The following is an 18782-nucleotide window of genomic DNA, read 5'->3' on the forward strand; positions in this document are numbered from 1 at the left end:
GTGCGCTGTGTGTGCACAGACTCACCTTGTCGTTCCTCTCCGTCAGGAACTTCAGTCGCTGAGCTCGCTTGTGCATGAAAACTCCGTCGAGGTGTCCCGTCTCCACGGACCGGATCTCAATGGCCTTCTCTCCCCAGCCCATGATCTGATTGGAGTGGATGTAGGCTGCAGGGGAGGAAAGGGTGCACACGCACACACACACAAACACACACACACAAACACACACACACACAGAAGGGGGTTGGACAGGAGAAGACTCAGCACCAGTCTCACACCCAGGCCAGTCACACCTCGAGGCCTCCTCCGCCTCACTTCCGGGAGATTATTGCAGCAGTTTCTGACGGATGTGAACGACCAGCGTTGGGAGAGACGCGTCGCAGGCCTGCTGTCTGGCAAACCTCGTCGCTTTGATGTGAAGCAGTTATCTGAGCTGCCACATTGCACCGGGCTGTCCAGCAGCAGTGTCATTACAGCGTTTAAGGGCAAAGTCAGCCAATCGGAAAACTGTAAGAGCAGAACCCAGTTTAACCTAGTTGCAGGATTAGGGAACACTGTGAAACGTGAGTCCGCAGGGTGGAGGCCAGTAAATGATGACAGCTCGCCCAGCTGTGCACAGCCGTGGCCTTTTAAAATGAACACTCCCCTAAAATGATGGTGAAGTCTCAAGAAGGTTTAGCGGGAAATGTTTGTTTGTGATGTGCACTACAGTGGGAAAGTTCAGGATCTCCTTATTTCTGCTGTGTGAGGTTTCTCTGCTTTATTCTGTTAATGCTGCCTCTCTCAGACCAGCGCGCTCTCAGAGGAAATGAACCTTAATCTCAAGAGTTTCACTTGCTGGTTGAATGAGGGTTAAAAAAGATAAAGAGATAAATATTTAAGCCCCAGAAGTTTCAGCTTCTTTTTTAAATCATAAGAAGAAGTTTGATTTTATACATTTTATTGTGTTGCTTAATTTCTTACTTCTTAAGTGAGAAATTGTAAATGGCCTGTATTTGTATTTGTATAGCACTTTACTCAGTCCCTAAGGACCCCAAAGTGCTTTACACATCCACCCATTCACACACTGGTGATGGCAGCTACATTGTAGCCACAGCCACCCTGGGGCGCACTGACAGAGGCGAGGCTGCCGGACACTGGCGCCACCGGGCCCTCCGACCACCACCAGTAGGCAACGGGTGAAGTATCGTGCCCAAGGACACAACGACCGAGACTGTCGGAGCCGGAGCTCGAACCAGCAACCTTCCGATTACAAGCTGAACTGCCAACTCTTGAGCCACGATCGCCCCAGAAGATCATAATTATAAATCTATATATACCTTTTTACCAGTTTATTTGTTTTACATTTATTTCCCCCTCATAGTGGATGTGTGTAACGCTGTATGAGGAAAAACTTAAATTATCACTCAGATGTATCCTCTTCCTGTTCACGCCCCAAATGACCTGTATAAATATACAGGATGGAGCTGATTGGGTGTAAATTTTTTCTCTCTACTCCAGGGGTCCCCAGTCCTAGGCCTCGAGGGCCGGTGTCCCTGCAGGTCTTAGATGTGTCCTTGATCCATCACAGCTGATTTGAATGGATAAATGACCTCCTCAACATGTCCTGAAGTTCTGCAGAGGCTGGTAATGAGCTAATCATGTGATACAGGTGTGTTGACCCAGGGTGAGATCTAAAACCTGCAGGACACCGGCCCTCGAGGCCTGGGATTGGGGACCCCTGCTCTACTCTATTACATATGTTACTTGCATGCTGTGTGCAGTATAGTTCTTGATCAGGCTGATGAAGGTTAATTAATAAATGTTGCTGGAGCTTTGACCTCTTTAGATCTTTGTTCTCTTTCATGCACTTTCACAGTGCAGTGAAGTTGTGCCAGAAGCTTCCATTTCATTTATATTAATGCGTCACCAGAATACTGGAGGGAAAGTCTCTAAACTACAAGCTCAGGAAAAGTGGCACTAATAGATTTTTTGATATCTTTTCTTTTATCAGAAGTTATTAAAACCGTGTTCAGGCCGGTCCACCTGGTCACCCAGGGTCAGTGCAGCTTCTTGGTGCTTCTTTTTATTCTCATGTGGGAGAAAAGACAAAAAGGGTCCCACATACGGAGGATTGGGATCGGTTGGGTGTTTATAAGCGCAGCGGAGAGTTAAATAAGTCAGGCGTTTAAGTTTTTATGGGGTGGGGGAGGGGTCGAAGCCGGGCTTGGCTGTGAGACAATCTGGTCTGACAGTTAAATACACAAAAACATGTTAACAGGAGACGATGCCCACACAGAAAATGTGACACGTCAGCAACAGTGCTCCAGGACAGAGACACAGTCACACACGTGTTTTTGTCATTCAGGGTTAAGCACAGAGAAATCTGTAAGAGTGAGGATGGGCGGAGACACACACCAGCTTTGACTGACTTGGATCGTAAGATTCAAGATCCACCCCTCATGCTCGGCTGCGCTCTGATGCACTCACGCTACTTCTAAATAATAGATGAATTTAGATGTGCTGCCCCTGCATTGATCTGGTGCAGAGCTTTCATCTCGTTGCTTTGCTGCTGGATCTCACAAACGTTTTGTCTGGACCGGGTTACTGCAGAGCTCGAGCAATCAAGGATGAAAGGAAGAGCGGATGAGAAAGTGCCTTTTGAAATGTTTCACGGTCAACAACGAGACACAACAAGAGGACAGAAGTTAACACAGCAGACACACGACACAAACTCAACTCACAAAGAAGAACGAGCAGACAGTAAACGACTTGTGAGAGCTGGGAGTGAGGAAGGCAAAGATCCGCCGCTATCAGCTCATGCAGCCGCTGGATGTTCAACACTTAACGTTAAAGGGATACGTCGAGGTTTTGGGATGTCATACATTTGGTCAACTTACCCCTCGTGTGATGAGAGCACTGACACTAAACTCTCCATGATCCTGGCGTGTGCGTGTTGCTAAAGCTTGCCTGGTTTTAAGGATTTGCAGACACATCGAGTTTGTTGCAATTCCCCCAGGTCAATGCTGGATGTGTGAGAATGTGACCACTGAATCATTTTGTCTACATTTAACTAAACATTTTACTTTTAGTCCTGATCAGTTGCTCGGGTTGCAAAGAGAAGTCAAAATGCAATGAAGTCGTTGAGAAAATGGCCCTCACTCTCCCCTAATCTCAGTCCTGGTTTCATGTCTTGCTGAATTAAACCTGGTGTTCATTTAGTGAAGTTTGGACCTTACATAAGAAAATAAACCAGGTGTGCTTCAGGGTGGCCACACTATGTGTTGACTAAAGTGTATGCAGAGTATATTTGTAATATAAAGAGTTTAATCATGATTACTTTTTGTAAAAGTTCAAATCAATAAAGTCACTCCCTCTGAGCCAGCACGGTTACTTTTTCTAAATCTTGTGCTGATTTTAAAATAAACTGACTTAAATTTTCTCACACGGTAAAGACGTAGAAAGAGGTAACGGAGGCGATGGAGACAGTTTGTTCTCATCAGCTCACTGCTCTGAGTTGACCAAGTGCCCAAACCTGCTGTATCCCTTTAAGCAGGTAATGAAACAGGTGAGTGAGACGACAGTCTGGGCTTCTTGTTTACAGGCGAAAGCAAAAGGCAAGAAAAGGCAAGCGTGTTGCTCTGAGCGGAGAAGGGGTGTGGTAGATAGTGAGGGTGAAAGATGATCTGCTGAGACCGCTTATCAGAGGTCAGAGGTCAGTGGGGTCAGGGAAAAGCGAGCTGATTGGTTGACGTACCGACGGAGGTGGGCATCTCGCCCCACTGCAGCACCACGTCTTTGGTGATGCGTCCGTAGGTGTTGACGTAGACGCCCTCGTCCTCGTAGCACAGCAGCATCTCCATGCCGTCCGTCTTGGGCAGAACCACGATGGCGTGCGGGGTCACCTGACCCTGAATCTGCCAGGACGACAGACGGGAGGGGGGGTGTTGAATGGGGTGGGGGCAGGGGTGTTAGGAGCTGGACCCCTCTAACATCCCCCCTTCCCCACCCTGAGAGAGAAGAAACTGCTGCAACAATAAAGCCTCCCGCTCCTCAGCCACGCAATTGCCATGGAAACAGACACGAGCACAGCGTGATTCATGACTGCCAAAAGCAATGAGAGGCGGTTGCTGTGGTTACCGTCTCCTTGGCCCGTCCATCTCTGACTGTAACCAAAGCGGGGTTAAAGGAGGACAGCGATTCACCCTCTGCCTCTGGATTCAAACACCAGTTCATTCACTAACAAACATTCACTCATTCATCTGCTAATTCACTCACTCGCTGAAACATTTCCATCTGTGACTTACAGCCTCTCCTCCTCACACATTCCTTTGTTCTCTTCATCACTTCTGTTCTGGGGCTGTCACACATTCACCATTTCATTTGTTCTGCTATTAGCTCATTCATCCTCTCACATTTCCTCACACGTTCACTCCTTAAATCACACTCATATTAAACATGCAGTCAAACACAGTTACATATAAAGTACACATATGCAGTCATGTTTACAGCACATTGATTCATTCGGTGTGATCTACTGTAACCACAGCTGCTATCTGTCTGACCTCGGCCTAACTGGAACATCTGAATGAATTATGGGGGCGTGTCCCCACAGAGCCTCGCACCAGCTTCAACAACAACAGCCAAACTTAACCTTAATGTTACCTAAAATAAACTTTTAATACTTTTTGGGGTAAAGTCAGAAAACTTTTAAAACATTTGTTATGGAATTACCAGTTTAATTCCCTGTAACCACTGAAATTGAAGTTATGGCTCTCTCCTAATTCTTTTACATTGGGCTTTATTATATTATGAGGACATGTTCCCCGAAGGAAGGCAGGTCCCTGTACGTGCACAATAGAGGTTCACAGCTGTTTTCAGAGGACGTACTGTTGTGAAACCACGTACATCCATAGTAGGAGTATTGCTTTTGTGGTGGGAAAGATTTACACCAAGAGTGGGCAACTCCAGGGCCGATGTCCTGCAGGTTTTAGATGTGTCCTTGATCCATCACAGCTGATTTAAATGGCTGAGTTACCTCCTCACCAGAGGCTGGTAATGACCTAATCATGTGATTCAGGTGAGCTGACCCAGGGTGAGATCTAAACCCTGCAGGACACCGGCCCTCGAGGCCTGGAGTTGGACACCCCTGCCTTACAAAGTGATTCACATTGTGAAGAATTGTCCCTGAAGACAAGCAGCAGTGTATTAATACCAGCACACACACACACACACACACACACCACACACACACACACACACACACACTGCCTAAGCCTAAACCTAACCCAAGCCTAACTTTACCCTGAGCTAAAACCAAGTCTTTACTTTAGAAATTACTGATTTACTTTGTGGAGGCCTGTCCTAGTAACACACACACACACACACACACACACACACACACACACACACGCACGCACGCACGCACGCACGCACGCACGCACGCACACACTTACATGTGAGGGGATGTAGATGTCGTAGGGATTTCCAGAATCCACATCAATTACATGGAAGCCAACACTAGAGCCGTAGATGACCTTTAACCTCTGCCCTTCCTCTACAGTCAGGTCCACCAGCTGGGGGCGATGCTGCAGGTCAGTGAAAGACTGGCAGACAGAGAAAAGAAGATTGACTGAGGTTCAGTCATGCACTAAAGCAGCTGGATATAACTTTGTGAATCAGGCGTGTGATATTTCCTCTCTAGTTGCAGAAGACAAATAAAATAAAGAAATACAAAGAAATCAGTATCATGTACTTTTCCAAATATCACAAGTCTTAGCTTGATTACCTTGAAAGCCATAAACTTGTGGTAAGGTTTAGGTGCCCAGGCATAGATCTCAACTGAGTTCTTCAGAGCAATCACCAAGAATTTAATCCTCTCGTACTTCACTGCAGAAATAAAGACACATTTTAATGTGAAATCTCAGGATTTCAGCTAAAAAAGATTTTAATTCAACATAAGATATTAATTTCTAGTTTGTTAGTGAACAGGTCCGCACGTCTCCCATAAACGATCTGAACGTACCGACTTTGTAATGCACGCAGCCCTCCAGGTCCCCGACTGTAATCCAACCCTGTTTCTTCTCCACTTCAGGGTCATTGTGTAATATCCTGTTCCTCAGCCAGGACAGGTAGTAAACCCGCAGCTTGTTCTTCTTCCCTATTTTGGAGGAAAATTCAGAATTCAAATGAAATGATAATTCATTTCCTGTATGGAACAAACATAAATTAAATGGTGTCTGCGTCTTTGTGAGTTTAACCCATCAACTGTGGATCTGTGATGTGGCATTTGGTGAAATCAGCTGCCAACCTGAGATGGTGACCAGGACGTTGAGTCCCTCCAGGACGTCCATCTGTTGGAAGCGCCTTCGATTGATCAGGTTGTAAACTTTGCCTTGACCGCTTCGATCCAGCAGCATCAGGCCGTTCTCCGTTCCCACCAGCAGGTTCACTCCTGCCCAAAACACACACACGCTTCCTTTTTAGTGCCTCTGTATCTGCACAGGATTCAAATTATCACGAGGCTGTTGCTGACGTGACAGTTTTACCCCAGAGAGCCGCACAGAGGATCTCCGAGTTGAAGCGTTTCTTGTATTTACGGATCTCGGGCGTGTCGCTGTGCGGCCTGATGTTAGTGGGGTTGACGTTGACCACGGAGATCTTGCGGGCCTCATTGAGCCTCGCCTGCTCCTGCTCCTGCTTCAGCAACTCATCAGCAAACAGCGCTGCAGCACAAAGTACAACAAAATGCAACATCATCTCATCTGCAGCTGCCCCATCCCTGAGACAATAATACAATATTTTACACTATTTTTTTCATTTTACGCTACTAATATATTGGATTCTATTATTTTCATAATTATAAATTAGACTACATATCTATCTATCTATCTATCTATCTATCTATATATATAAAAATACTGGCAATCAATAACAACAGATACAAACATGATTAAGTCAGGCTGTCAGGATGTGGGTTGCAAAGCAGCTTGCAGATGCATGGCTACTATAGGGGGGGCTAAAGAAACTTTAACCTGAGATTTTCGGGTTAGAAGCATCAGCAGCACTAACACTATATTTGACCTTTCAGAGGGTAAAAACAGTTTGCTGCCAGGCTGCGTTTACTGTACGCCACCTGCTCATGTGACTGATGCTTTAAATTAGAAGAGAAGCCTACCTGAGGCTGAGGTTTTATCATCTTCGTCGGTCGGGGAGGTCCCGTACACCCTCGGATCAACAAATGGCGTGAAGGAGGACTTGGAGCCTCCGCTGCCTCCCATGCCAAACTGCAAGCCACAGAAACACAGACTTTACAGTCCAACACGTGTTTGTCAAACACTTACCATGAACAGCAAAAAATCTGTATAAAAAAACTGGGATCAAAATATAGGAAACACAAAGATTTTCTATGAAGTGTCACAAAATATAAACCGGTCCTCATCAGTGTTTCCTGTATTTTGTCAGAGACCTGTATCAGGTGCTCAGAAAAAGGAAAGGGGTTACTTCCTGGATCAGAGGCTGGAAAACTGAGCGAGGGAGGAACAAACGAAGAAGGATCAAACGAGTAGAGCAAGGCAGGTTGAGTCAAACAGGACAGGGCAGGAAATTAAAGGTGCCACTTTTATCTGTTAACATATAAAACTTTTCGGGGGCATCTCACCGTGTTAGATTTGACATTGAGTTTTCTCTTCTTTGAAATCAATTCAGTTTCCTTCCTGTAGCTCCAATTCACAACAACGGCCACCTTAAGGACCCTTTCCTACAGCGTGACTGGCAAAGGATCGAAGCAAAGGATCACTGAGATCCGCTCATCGGAAGTATAAGGAGACAAAACTGAGCGGCCTAAATATATGAGCAGTGTTGAAATCGTTCCAGATGTGCACAAGAAGATGATCTTGTACAAGCGCTCGGTTTTGTGGCCAATCCTCTGAAACTACATATGCACCTTTTATTCATTTAGTCCACAAGCTTCAATAATGTCAGCCTTAAATGTGGCTGCTGGTAATTTCCCACCCTGATAAAGCAGCAGACAGCTGGTGATGGGGAGTGTGGGCAGGTGTCGGGGCGAGCAGGGTTGAGGTTTGTCAGGATGCGGGGAGGTTTAGGGTGGAGAGGATTTCAGGGCCGATATCTGGGTGCTGCTCCACCTACTTGGACCCCAGAGGCATCCCCTGGAGAGACCAGGGGGGAGGTGCTTTGCTGCACCAAATCGGGGAGATTGGCGCTGCCATAGAACAGTTTGCCGGGGAAACCGTTGCTGGCGGTTGAGCTCCGCCTCCGTTCCCTGTGTTTCTGGAAAAAGAGAGAGAGGGGCGGGCTACTGTGCAGCGAGGCTGTTTGACAGGTCAGGTGATGGAGGGAGGCGGGACCCATGCAGGTGTGCTTGTTTCAGTGTTATTTTTAAACTGGGGAGGGTGGGCACATGTGCTATCAGGTCTGTGTTTCTACCACGCTTGGCCTTTAACACACACTTACACTGTGGTGAGTCTCTTAGATTGTTTTCTCCAAAACCTTCAGCGGAGTTCAAAGATTATTTGAATAATAAACAGAAATGGATGTGCAATAGTTCTGTTACCTCTAAACTATGCTTTCAGCTCCAGCTCACTGGCCTAGTGCAGAGGCACAGGTTCAGCTTCGCTTTGGGCCATTTTCTGTGCGTTTTCCCCTTACACTGTCCTTTCACAATAAAAGCCCCAAAGCATATTCTAAACAAACTGTTTAAATCAGTTTGTTTTGTAAAGCTGATTTTGAATCATATCTGAGATTTGAGGGCAAGCTGTGTAAACAGACCACGATCACTGCCCTCTACTCAGTAAAAAAGCAACAAATCTGGTGCAGAGATGAAGAGTGTCGGTTTCTGTGCAGTCAAGGTCAAAGGTTAAAACGGAGACTCACCTCACGCATCACCAGGGTGCTGTCCTGGGAGCTGTTTGCATACGTGTCCTCGTTGGTGTCGTTGTGCTCTCCCGCTGTGCCGAAGGACTCGTTGGTGCTCTGACTCGCAGCGGGCCTGAAAAACAGATTTTTATCATCTTTTAATAACTTTTTTAAAATGTTTTTTTTTAAACAGACGCATCTGACTTTAAAATAAGAGCTTAACAATTTGAACAGATCCATCTCCTGGGTTATATATGTGATAATGGCGTGTGGAGAAACAAGTAAGAAGTACAAAAAACCCACTCAGTACTGCATAAATACTGCATATATATCATCTTGTGCAAGAGGGGCTTGAAGCCTCTTCTTAACGCCCTTAGCTGTTGTTTCACAGTGAAACATAGAAAAGGAAGGTTTGCCAGATGAATGATGAGTGTAGCACAGAGCTGCAGACTTTGGGAAAACAAGGGAAAAACACAAAAGTCGCCTCTTAACTGCAAAACAAGTATCGGCCAAATGTTTGTGAAAGCAAACCGTCCTCCGAGCTGCACTAATAGCGCTGTGCATCATTAGCCGATGTGCATCCTCCTGCATAACCCTCATAATGACCAAAATTTACAAAATGGACTTAATGGTTTGCTCAATATGACCTGAAATGGGACTGAGCCCATAAGCACACCTGGAAAATGTTGTTTTTCTTTTTTTGCATTCAGAAGAGTCGCCTCCTGGTGGCTATTATTAGAAAGAATCCAGACTTAAGGCACTTCCTGTTGGGTTTCTGTCGTTTCCTGTTTTATTTTGTAAAATCTTACAAATCTTACTGCTGTTAGTGTTCCCTCCTCTGTGATTAAAAGCCTCGCCCTAACTGGCATCATCTTTGTTGTGTTTCACAGCTGCTTCCTATTAGCCAATCACAGCCTGCCTCTAACCATTTGCTCCATCGTTGTCCTTTTTAGCTGCAATTTTTCCTGCGTGTTTGAATTCTTGATGTACTTCTCCTTTTGTCTGCGCCTTATTTTATGGCACACTGACTGATTGCCGTTGACCTCACCCAAAGATTAAACCTTTGTGCTTCCTGCAGTTGGATCCTCAGCGCCTGAGCTGCATCCATCCTTTACAAAATCCATTTTATTAAAAAATGATTAAGAAACATTTCTTACAGGTGTTTCTTTCAGTCTCCGTGCTCAGACCTAAACGTTAGCTGGTACGGTCTGTGGTCGTGCTCTTCGTTGGTTTGGATGCAAAGCTATTCCTGAATTATCACCATCACTCACATGATGCGTGGGATATCACTGACGGCCACAGATCCATCGTTAGCCCCGCCCTCTCCCTCCTCATCCTCGCTGCTGTGGGACTCCTCACTGGACGACGAGTAGTCAGTCACTTTGACCGGCGGGCGGCTGGTTTCCTCGCCCTGCCGCAGCTCTCTAAGCTCTTTGGCCAGAGCCGTCAGATCCTGCAGGAAGACAAATTCAAAAGTGACTCAACACTTATTTATTTTCTTCATTTCTGTAAGTCAGTAGTGTGCAGGTCCAAAATGATCATGCAATAACTATTTTTGTCTTTAATAAGTTTATCTTCTTATATATCCGGCGTGTGGCTTCTTGGAGGTTTAAATATCATAACTGAAAGGAATTCGGTCCATCTATGAAAGTCTTTTGTAGCCTAACTATCACGTCTAAAAAGCTCTGCTAAGCTGTTCCAACACCACAAAAGCACAACTCTCAGGTGTGAAGACAGATTTGCATTTCATTAAATTTTAGATTAATATCACACTGAAAATAAAGTGTTTAATTAGCCGAGTAAGAGCGTTGATGATGGAAAAGTAATTTGGCAGCAAAAGCAATTTTAATTTTAAACGATATTTCAGAATTCACTTGCTCGACACCAGAGACCAGACGAACTATACAAGTTGTCTGAGAGAAAGATTCACAACAAATTCAAGGCAGGAAACATTTTTACAATAAGAAAATCACAGTAATATAAAAACACAGCGATCAAAGAGATGAAACAAAGCTGACCTGAGGCGACGTTTCCTTAAATCAATCATTTAAGGAAAATTCATTTTTACACAAAAATCTCACAGTGTGTGCTGCAAAGTTTGAGGTGGAACAAAGTGAAACATGCTATCACAAACATCTCTCATCATCCTGGATTATGCCCCCCCCACAATAAAAAAAGCTGCATGTCTGATATTCCTTATTTTTGCAATCCTGGAACGCTTCAGTGACTCTCGCAGCTCTCCTGCTCAGAAGCAAAGAGCAGGAAGCAAATGTGTTTTTGGTTTTTGTGCCACCATGCAAGCCGTTAGCGAGTCCGTCGAGAGGAGGACGGTGAAGTGAGAGAAGGAGGATGCACCATGCCTCAAAGTGGGAGGTCAAAGTTCAGCAGACTTGAGCCTCTGTGATATTTTACAGCGAGCAGCCAGGTACATGCACCCTGACGCCTCATCCAGCTTCTGTGCACTGCCTCTGCTGCAAACACGTCACAGCAGCACCAGTTTAAACAAGTTAGAAATGTTTGGCGATGGTTTGAAAAGCAGCCGATATCCTGTCTTTACAGCTGAGATGCTCTTTGCAACATTTTCCTGTTGTGAAGTTTAATACGACAGTAAATGTTTCTCTCTGGATCACAAGAATAACCAAAAGCTTCTCCTGTAAGACCTCCTTAATGCATTAAACCTTCACACGAGAACTCTGTGCAGCACTGTGGTTTCACTGTGAGCCTCACAAACCACGTACGCAGCGTAAAGGAGGAAAATGTATTATTGGAAATTTAAAACACCCCATAAAACACAAAAAAATAATACACTCATAAATATACAGATAATATATTTATCATCTGTATATTAAATATATATTAAATAATGAATAATTTTATAAATTAGGATGATTATAAAATCCATAATAATTTACTACAAAATAATAAAGTTGCTACAAAAATTAAGTAATAAAGTAATCATATAAATACAGTAAACAAAAAATACAATTAATCTAAAAATCTGAAGTAATTTTACACATAAAAATAAGGACTATAAAATATAAACAGCATTCTAAAAAATACTATAAATATAAAATATTAATATAAATAAATGTTGAAATGAAGAAAATGTAAAAACAGACAAAACAAACTAAAATATCAGACATCATCAATACAAATATAATAAATATAGGATGTCTTTGGCTATTATTAGAAATGTAATAAGGTGAATATAAACATTTCATTTAAATTACTAGGAACTAAATTCAAAGGATTAAAAGACCAAAAGTATTTCACTCTGCACTCTGTCAGTAAGAAAGATTTGAGTTGTGATTATTTGAACTTTGAATCATCGTCCAATCCTGATCCTGCGAATGAATCAGAGACTCAGCAAAACAACTACATGTAAACATCTTCAGTTCACAGCAGGAAAACGTGCACGTGAGCAGTGGGTAGGAAGTGGGGCTTTGGTGGGGCACGGGGGGGAGGGGGGTCTTACCAACTCCTGGAGAGAAATGATAACAAGGAAGAAAAGGGGGGGGGGGGGGCACATGTGGAAATGACACAAGTTATAATTATTATTCATAATTATAACTTATTAAATCCAGACCGAGTCTCTTTGACAGGAAACAGAAGGGAATGTTTTCAGACACATTTTCCAAAAGTAAGAAGATTTTTATTGGAAAACAGTAACTTTGGTTTAAAATCAGGATTTTTTAAGACCTTATATTTTGAAACTGATTGAGAATAATTTCAGAAAGAGAAGTTTGGATGATTTTGATAAAGCTTTAAATCTTTTTTGAAATAGGAGAGACGTTTTCTTCTTTTAAAGTTTCAGGAAGTGAAGGAAATTTGGAAAATAAGATCTTTCTTGAGAACTTTCTTTGAAAACAAAGACCTTAAATACAAATATAACTTATTCGGTATGAAAACCTGATAATGAATTTAAAAAAGCAGCATGAATCGATGATACATACATGAGAACAAGTGGAAAGTTGGTGAAAATTAAAGTCTATTCTAAGAAACTTCAAAGCATTTGGAGACAGTTTTCCAAACTGTGTTTTTTATTCATTCAAAGTGAAAATTCACAGCAAGAAACTAAAAATCAAAGGCTTTGCTGGAGGGCTTCTCAGCGAGGAGCACTTACGGCTTTTCAACTTTTCCAGCTCTCATTATTATCTGGGCCGAAGCTTGTGTTAATGTGAGTGAAAAAAATATCACAAGCCGAGCATGATTTTATTCTGAAAGAATCGCACAGGGTAACATCGGGAGTTTAATTCAGAACGTATGTGAGGGTGCCAGTGCGGTGAGGTGATGAAGGAGGAGAAACATCACTAACCTCGTCTACAGCTTTCTTATAGCTCTGACGGACGATGGAGGAGGGATGGAGGACAGGAAGAGGTTAGTTCAGAGAGAAGAGTCAGTCAGGCTTTCACCGCATGTTTATTTAATGAGTATTCTTAATCTTACGGGGGTTTGTGGCACTGCCACACACAGGAGAGCTGCAGGAGTGTGTGTGTGTTTGTGTTATACACAGTGTGTACTCACTGCAGGCCTGCTGGGTCGGGTTATCTCTCTGTTGTCGTCTTTGGCGTCGTGGCCTTCAGTCTTAGAGGCTGAATTACCTAAAACCCAAACACAAGAGGATGTTTTTCATAAAACAGCAGAGCTTGCACAAATTGGGGAAGACAGAACGCTAAGAAAGAATTCTAAGAAGCAATTTAAAGGCACTTTTTGTAATTACCCTTTATAAATATCTCCACTAGGGGGCAGCATTTCATCAGTGGGTTTGGTGAGCCTTCCAAAATCCAAAATTATCAACTGAGCGTAAAAAAATCAACTGCTATGACTTTACGTCCAAAACGTCTGTGCATAGGGAAATATAAGGTGAGGTTAGACTTTAACGCAATACCAATTTGAACCACAAGGTGGTGCAGCAAGTCAGTGTGACCTTTATTTAATCAGGTTGGCCATTACGAACACAAAGTACCTGTTACCAGGTACTTTTTAGTACCTACTCGGTCGAGGTTCCAAGTGATCCAAGGCAAAAATGTGACGTCAAAAGACTGCAAGCCACCGATTGCTGGTCAGTGGCGTCACTCGATGAGTCATGAGAGAGTGTGTGACGAAATCAAAACGGACATTTCTGAAACCTGGCAATGAGTGAAAAGGCCACAAAAACCAACGCCGTGATCCTTGAGTGTGACTAAAAGCTTCAGGCCGAGCAGCAGGTATGTCATTGTTTTAGCGTTCATGTCACATACTAATTATCACAACCTCGGACACGGTACTATAACCAGGACCACGCACACTGAGAAAATGAGGCGAGGCGAGCTGTACCACCTTGAGTCGCGTTGAGCGATGTCGAGTACTAATGGAAAAAATTTAAACTTGTTAAGGAAACAAGTTCAACAAGCATGAAATATTAACGAAAATGAGACATCAAAATATCTAAAAACATCTCAACACCTGGTAAAACGCTGCCCCCTGGTGGTGGTGAGAGTTTAAGCAAAAAAGTTTCAGAGGGTAATTACAAACAGTACCTTTACACTGAGAGAGACCTTCAAAGGCCTGCTTGGGCGCTCAGACTGGGTTTCGTGGGTTCAGGTCAGGTTTTTGTGAGTTCACAGACAAACAGGTGACTCACCGCGCTCGTTGGAGCCTCCCTGAGAGCTGGGGGTGCTGGAGCTGGAGGAGCTGCCGCTGCTTGTTCTCTTCAGGGGAGTGTCCAAGTACATGTCGGGCCTCCGCAGGTCAGGGTTGCTACAGTAACACAAACACAGCGTTGCCTCAGACATGACTGTGAACAAATACCCACACCCACGTTTCCACCGGTCGACATCGGAGCTGCACATACCTGGCCCGTATGAGGTGAGCGCCGGCCCGCGGGCCGAGGCCTGGCCCGTTTCCAGGAGAGTTCTTCCTGACCAAAGCCGGAGAGATGGAGGTCGTCCTCTGAGGAACCTGGAAACACAAAACAGCAGCAGGTTTTAACATCTGTCTGGAAGCAACAGGTTAAAAGGTGACATTTTAAAACATCAGAGAGTTTAAGTACAAAACTGAGAGCTGCAAAGGCATTCTTTAATTCACAAAATTAACTCAAAAAGGAAGCAAAAATGAGCAGAATTTTAGTCTGTGCATTACAATTTTAATCAGGGTGATGGGGATAGACTGTCCTTTATCCATTACAAAGTCTGTTTGTCTTAGTCTTTTAGTTTTAGAGCAGTTACTGACATCATTTGGGTGTTTATATAAGAAAAACGTTTGACAGAATTATGCCTCGCTGAGCAGCTTTAACTAAAGCTCATTTCACTGGGATGAAGGATATTTGCAGCACATAACACAAGACTAAAGAGCAGTGCTCTGAAACCCAGCTTTGCATTTAATCTGAACACAATTAATGTGAAGCTAAATACACAACACAATCATTTTAAATTTCTACCAGAAATCACAAATTTCTGGTAGAAATTTGTGATTTCTACCAGAGTAAGTCCTTTTTTCAAATAGATCATGTTTAACTAACGATAAACTAAATGATAAATACAATCAGAAAACACTCAAAAAATCAAAAAGTAAAGAGAAACTCAGAAAAAGACAGAAAAAGGTAAAAACAGACTTTAAAGAAAAGCAAACTCAGCACACGTGGATAAAAACACACTGGCGGTGGCATGCAGAGACCTTAGGGGGCATGTCGTCGTCCTGCCGCAGCCAGGAGCTGCGGTCCAGTTTGTCGAGGGGGGGCGCCAGGCGGGACAGGGGCGGGGGAGGAGGGGTGTCAGAGGTGGGGTCAGAGTTCTGCCGGGGCATGGGAGGCCGGGAGGGGGAGGGCAACGCCGAGGAGGAGGACACGCCGTGGGGGTCGTACAGGGACTGGGAGCCTGACAAGCCATGACTCTTCACCTGCACCAGGTGGGCCATCTGAACACACACACACACACACACACACACACACATGCGCGCAGGCAGGAAACAGGCAAAGTGGAGGGGAGAGAGCAGGATCAGGACAGAGTGATTAGGAGGCAAGTCAAGAGGAAACAATACAGGAGGAGTGATGCAGAGGAAGGAAGATGAGGTCACGGAGGAGGGAAAACACTCCTCGCAGTGCACTGTGTGAGTGTGTGAGAGTGTGTGTGAGAGTGTGTGTGTGTGTGAGAGTGTGTGTGTGTGTGAGAGTGTGTGTGTGTGTGAGTATTTTCTCCAACAGCCCAGCAGACAAACAGCGCCTCCTGCTGGTGACGTGCAGCAGCGTTCGGTCCGTGTCTCCTGATGTCATACAAACAGGTGCATCACACCTGCAGGACTCAGCTCCTACCAGAGTTTTACTGAAACTACTCCCCACAGACCGGCTTTACTTGAGCACAGACGGAGAGATGTCAAGGAAAAGTCTGGCATGTTTCCATCTTGCTTATTTCCATTACCATCCACTGTTCCCATAACATAAACAGACCCCACCCAGTTTGAGGGGGTGACACCTATAAACTGCTGAAAACTCCTCAGACAAGCTGAGACCCAGAACCAAACGTACTGTTACTGATAAGTAACCCTGCCGACTGGATGCCTGTCATTTTGCATCTGTACTCCATCACAGTGGATTTGAAATCAAACAGTGATTCCAGTGCAGGCTTTCACGACGCTTTTATTATTACAACATTTCATGCACCAGTTTTCTTCACTGTATTTATTTCTGATCAAACACTCTCATTCCTCCGGGCCCCTTATTTTAATCTTGATACCTGCTGCCAGCTGGAGGGTCAGTCCAACCAGAGCCCAGAGGGTGGAGAGCCACTACGCCGAGCTCACTCCTGCTGCAGATCAGAAAAGACTACAGACGGTGCAGCTGGACCTCCACCACAGCATGAGAGACTCGCTGCAGGGATGGCTGGTGATACTGCAAAGATACATAACTTTCAACTCAAATACTCACAAAGGAGAAACTCGCAATAACTGCTCATCCTGATCCTCCTCCTGCTCTTCATCTATACGATCAAAAGCCGTCACAAAGCTTTGCGCACTTTCTAGCACAATGCTGCGTCACCGCCTGCCGACACCGCTCCATCACACCCGACAATCTCCTTATTAATCTTTGTCTCACTCTAGCTCCTCTCAGACACTTAATCCCATTCACATAAGCCTCTCCTGCACTAATGAGGCCACTCTGCTGATGTTCAAAAGAGCTCAGAGTTTCATTTCAGCTGCTTCGCCTTTGATGAAACCAAAACCCACGTGTGTCCGTGACGATCGGACGCATCGACGACACGGAGCGACCTCGCTGGCTCCAACACTCGCCGATCTTTGAATTCATCACGTTAAAATGCACTCGTGGGCATCTGTGACGGTTCCACAGAAGTGTGGAGGGTTTGTATCTGCATGTGCGTGCATGTCCAGGACACGCACACGCTTCATTCTCTGCAAATATTTTATGTACAAATTTCTTTGTGTCCAATAACTGAGAGACATTATTGAGGGGCCTGAACGCTGATCACGAAAGGAGCTCTTCTCACTGATTGATTAAAAAAGAAAAAGCTAAAGCGAGTTAAACTAAACTAAACTGACATCCTGTGGACACGATACTGAAGCTAGCAGAGAGGACAACCTCATAACCACAACATCCACAGTCCTGAGTCTAATCCTCTCTTCCTGTTTCAGAGACGGGCCAGTTGGTGAGTCCCAGAGAACCAGTGAATTCCACTGCACCGTACCAACGTACATATCACACTCAGACAAACACACAAACACAGGTCACACACCTGTGGCTCCATGGAGCGGTGCATGGGCGGAGTCCGGGCCTGCTGGATGCCCCCGCTGCTGAAGGACTCGGAGCGAGGCGGCAGGGTTGGGTCTGAGATCCGGTTGGAGACTTTATGCTGCAATGCAGGAGAAGAGGTTCAGCTTGTAATGTTCCCACACACACACACACACACACACACACACACACACACACACACACACACACACACACACCATGGTGAAAGTGTCCTCTAAGCTGTGTGTGTCTGTTCACATGTTTTGGTTTTAAAGCTGATTTGACTGATTTCTTCTTCTGGGAGTTTTCCTGTAGCTCGTTACCAAGTCTGAGACATTTTGTTCCAGTTTTGTTCCTCAGGTAGAAACGAATAATTGTTTCGGGAGGTTAAACTGTGCTTCTGCTGAAATCAGAGGAAACAGCTCGTTCTGTGCAGAGCTAAATGGATTCGTTTAAAAATGACGTCTATTTACTGCTTTTAATGCTCGAAAGATGCAGAAAATGAAGCTGGCTTCACCACAACAATTTAAAACTATAACACAGGAGCAACAGCAGAAGCAGCACATCAGACACATGACAGTGAATGAATCTCTTTGCTGCACAGGTTTATTAACCTGCTAAAGAAGCAGAGTTACTGTTTACAGCTCAATATTGTTTATTGTTTGTGTGCATCTCTGCACACAAACATTTAGATGAACTTCGGTGAAGACTTTTTCTGCAGTACGTGATACACACTTATTCATATTTACATAGATATCACGTTGTTCTGCTCCCAACAGGAAGATGTTTTAGTTCATGTCAAACTGTAAATGAAAACTGGAAGTATCGGACTTAATGAAGCGTTTGATGGATACGAAATAAAAACAGGCGTCATTAAAAGATAACGGCTGTTCTCACATGTGGCTAAACCAACATCTGGAGGTCTGATCTCCAGCCAGCGGTGGTGCCGTTAATTCTCCCAATGACTTGATTTATTTGAGCTTCTGTGGAAATGTTTTAAAAATGTAATTATTAGTTGGAGCTGAAGTGTGTAGATGGAAAATTGACTCTTTGTATTTGGATTTTTTAAACAAACACATTGATTCATCTAGAAAATCAGTACGTTGGCCTTTACTGAACTTATTACATTTATTATATACTTAACTATTAACAACATGAAACACTGATTGGGGCATTATTACACATTAAGTATGTCTACTTTTACCTTCTT

General features: G+C 44.2%; 1 protein-coding gene across 4 annotated transcripts in view; it reads right to left on the reverse strand.

Moving 5' to 3' along the window:
• tnikb (TRAF2 and NCK interacting kinase b) overlaps positions 1-18782 on the reverse strand; it is a 68504-nt gene that overhangs the window by 3631 nt on the left and 46091 nt on the right. Inside the window, exons 17-33 of one of the 4 annotated variants that reach the window (XM_082545702.1) lie at positions 17577-17693; positions 15508-15747; positions 14687-14793; positions 14477-14592; positions 13378-13454; positions 13169-13192; positions 10125-10306; positions 8872-8986; positions 8128-8268; positions 7154-7262; positions 6525-6701; positions 6287-6430; positions 6002-6136; positions 5765-5865; positions 5433-5582; positions 3734-3893; positions 26-165 (exon numbers count right to left, since the gene is read on the reverse strand). In XM_082545702.1, coding sequence (XP_082401828.1) covers positions 26-165; positions 3734-3893; positions 5433-5582; positions 5765-5865; positions 6002-6136; positions 6287-6430; positions 6525-6701; positions 7154-7262; positions 8128-8268; positions 8872-8986; positions 10125-10306; positions 13169-13192; positions 13378-13454; positions 14477-14592; positions 14687-14793; positions 15508-15747; positions 17577-17693 — 2235 coding nt within the window. The remainder of the gene's footprint in view (positions 1-25; positions 166-3733; positions 3894-5432; positions 5583-5764; positions 5866-6001; positions 6137-6286; positions 6431-6524; positions 6702-7153; positions 7263-8127; positions 8269-8871; positions 8987-10124; positions 10307-13168; positions 13193-13377; positions 13455-14476; positions 14593-14686; positions 14794-15507; positions 15748-17576; positions 17694-18782) is intronic. The other 3 variants (XM_082545699.1, XM_082545701.1, XM_082545700.1) reach the window with 3 other exon arrangements.

The sequence above is a fragment of the Aulonocara stuartgranti genome, assembly GCF_965226115.1.
Source record: "Aulonocara stuartgranti genome assembly, chromosome: 9".
Classification (NCBI taxonomy): domain Eukaryota; kingdom Metazoa; phylum Chordata; class Actinopteri; order Cichliformes; family Cichlidae; genus Aulonocara; species Aulonocara stuartgranti.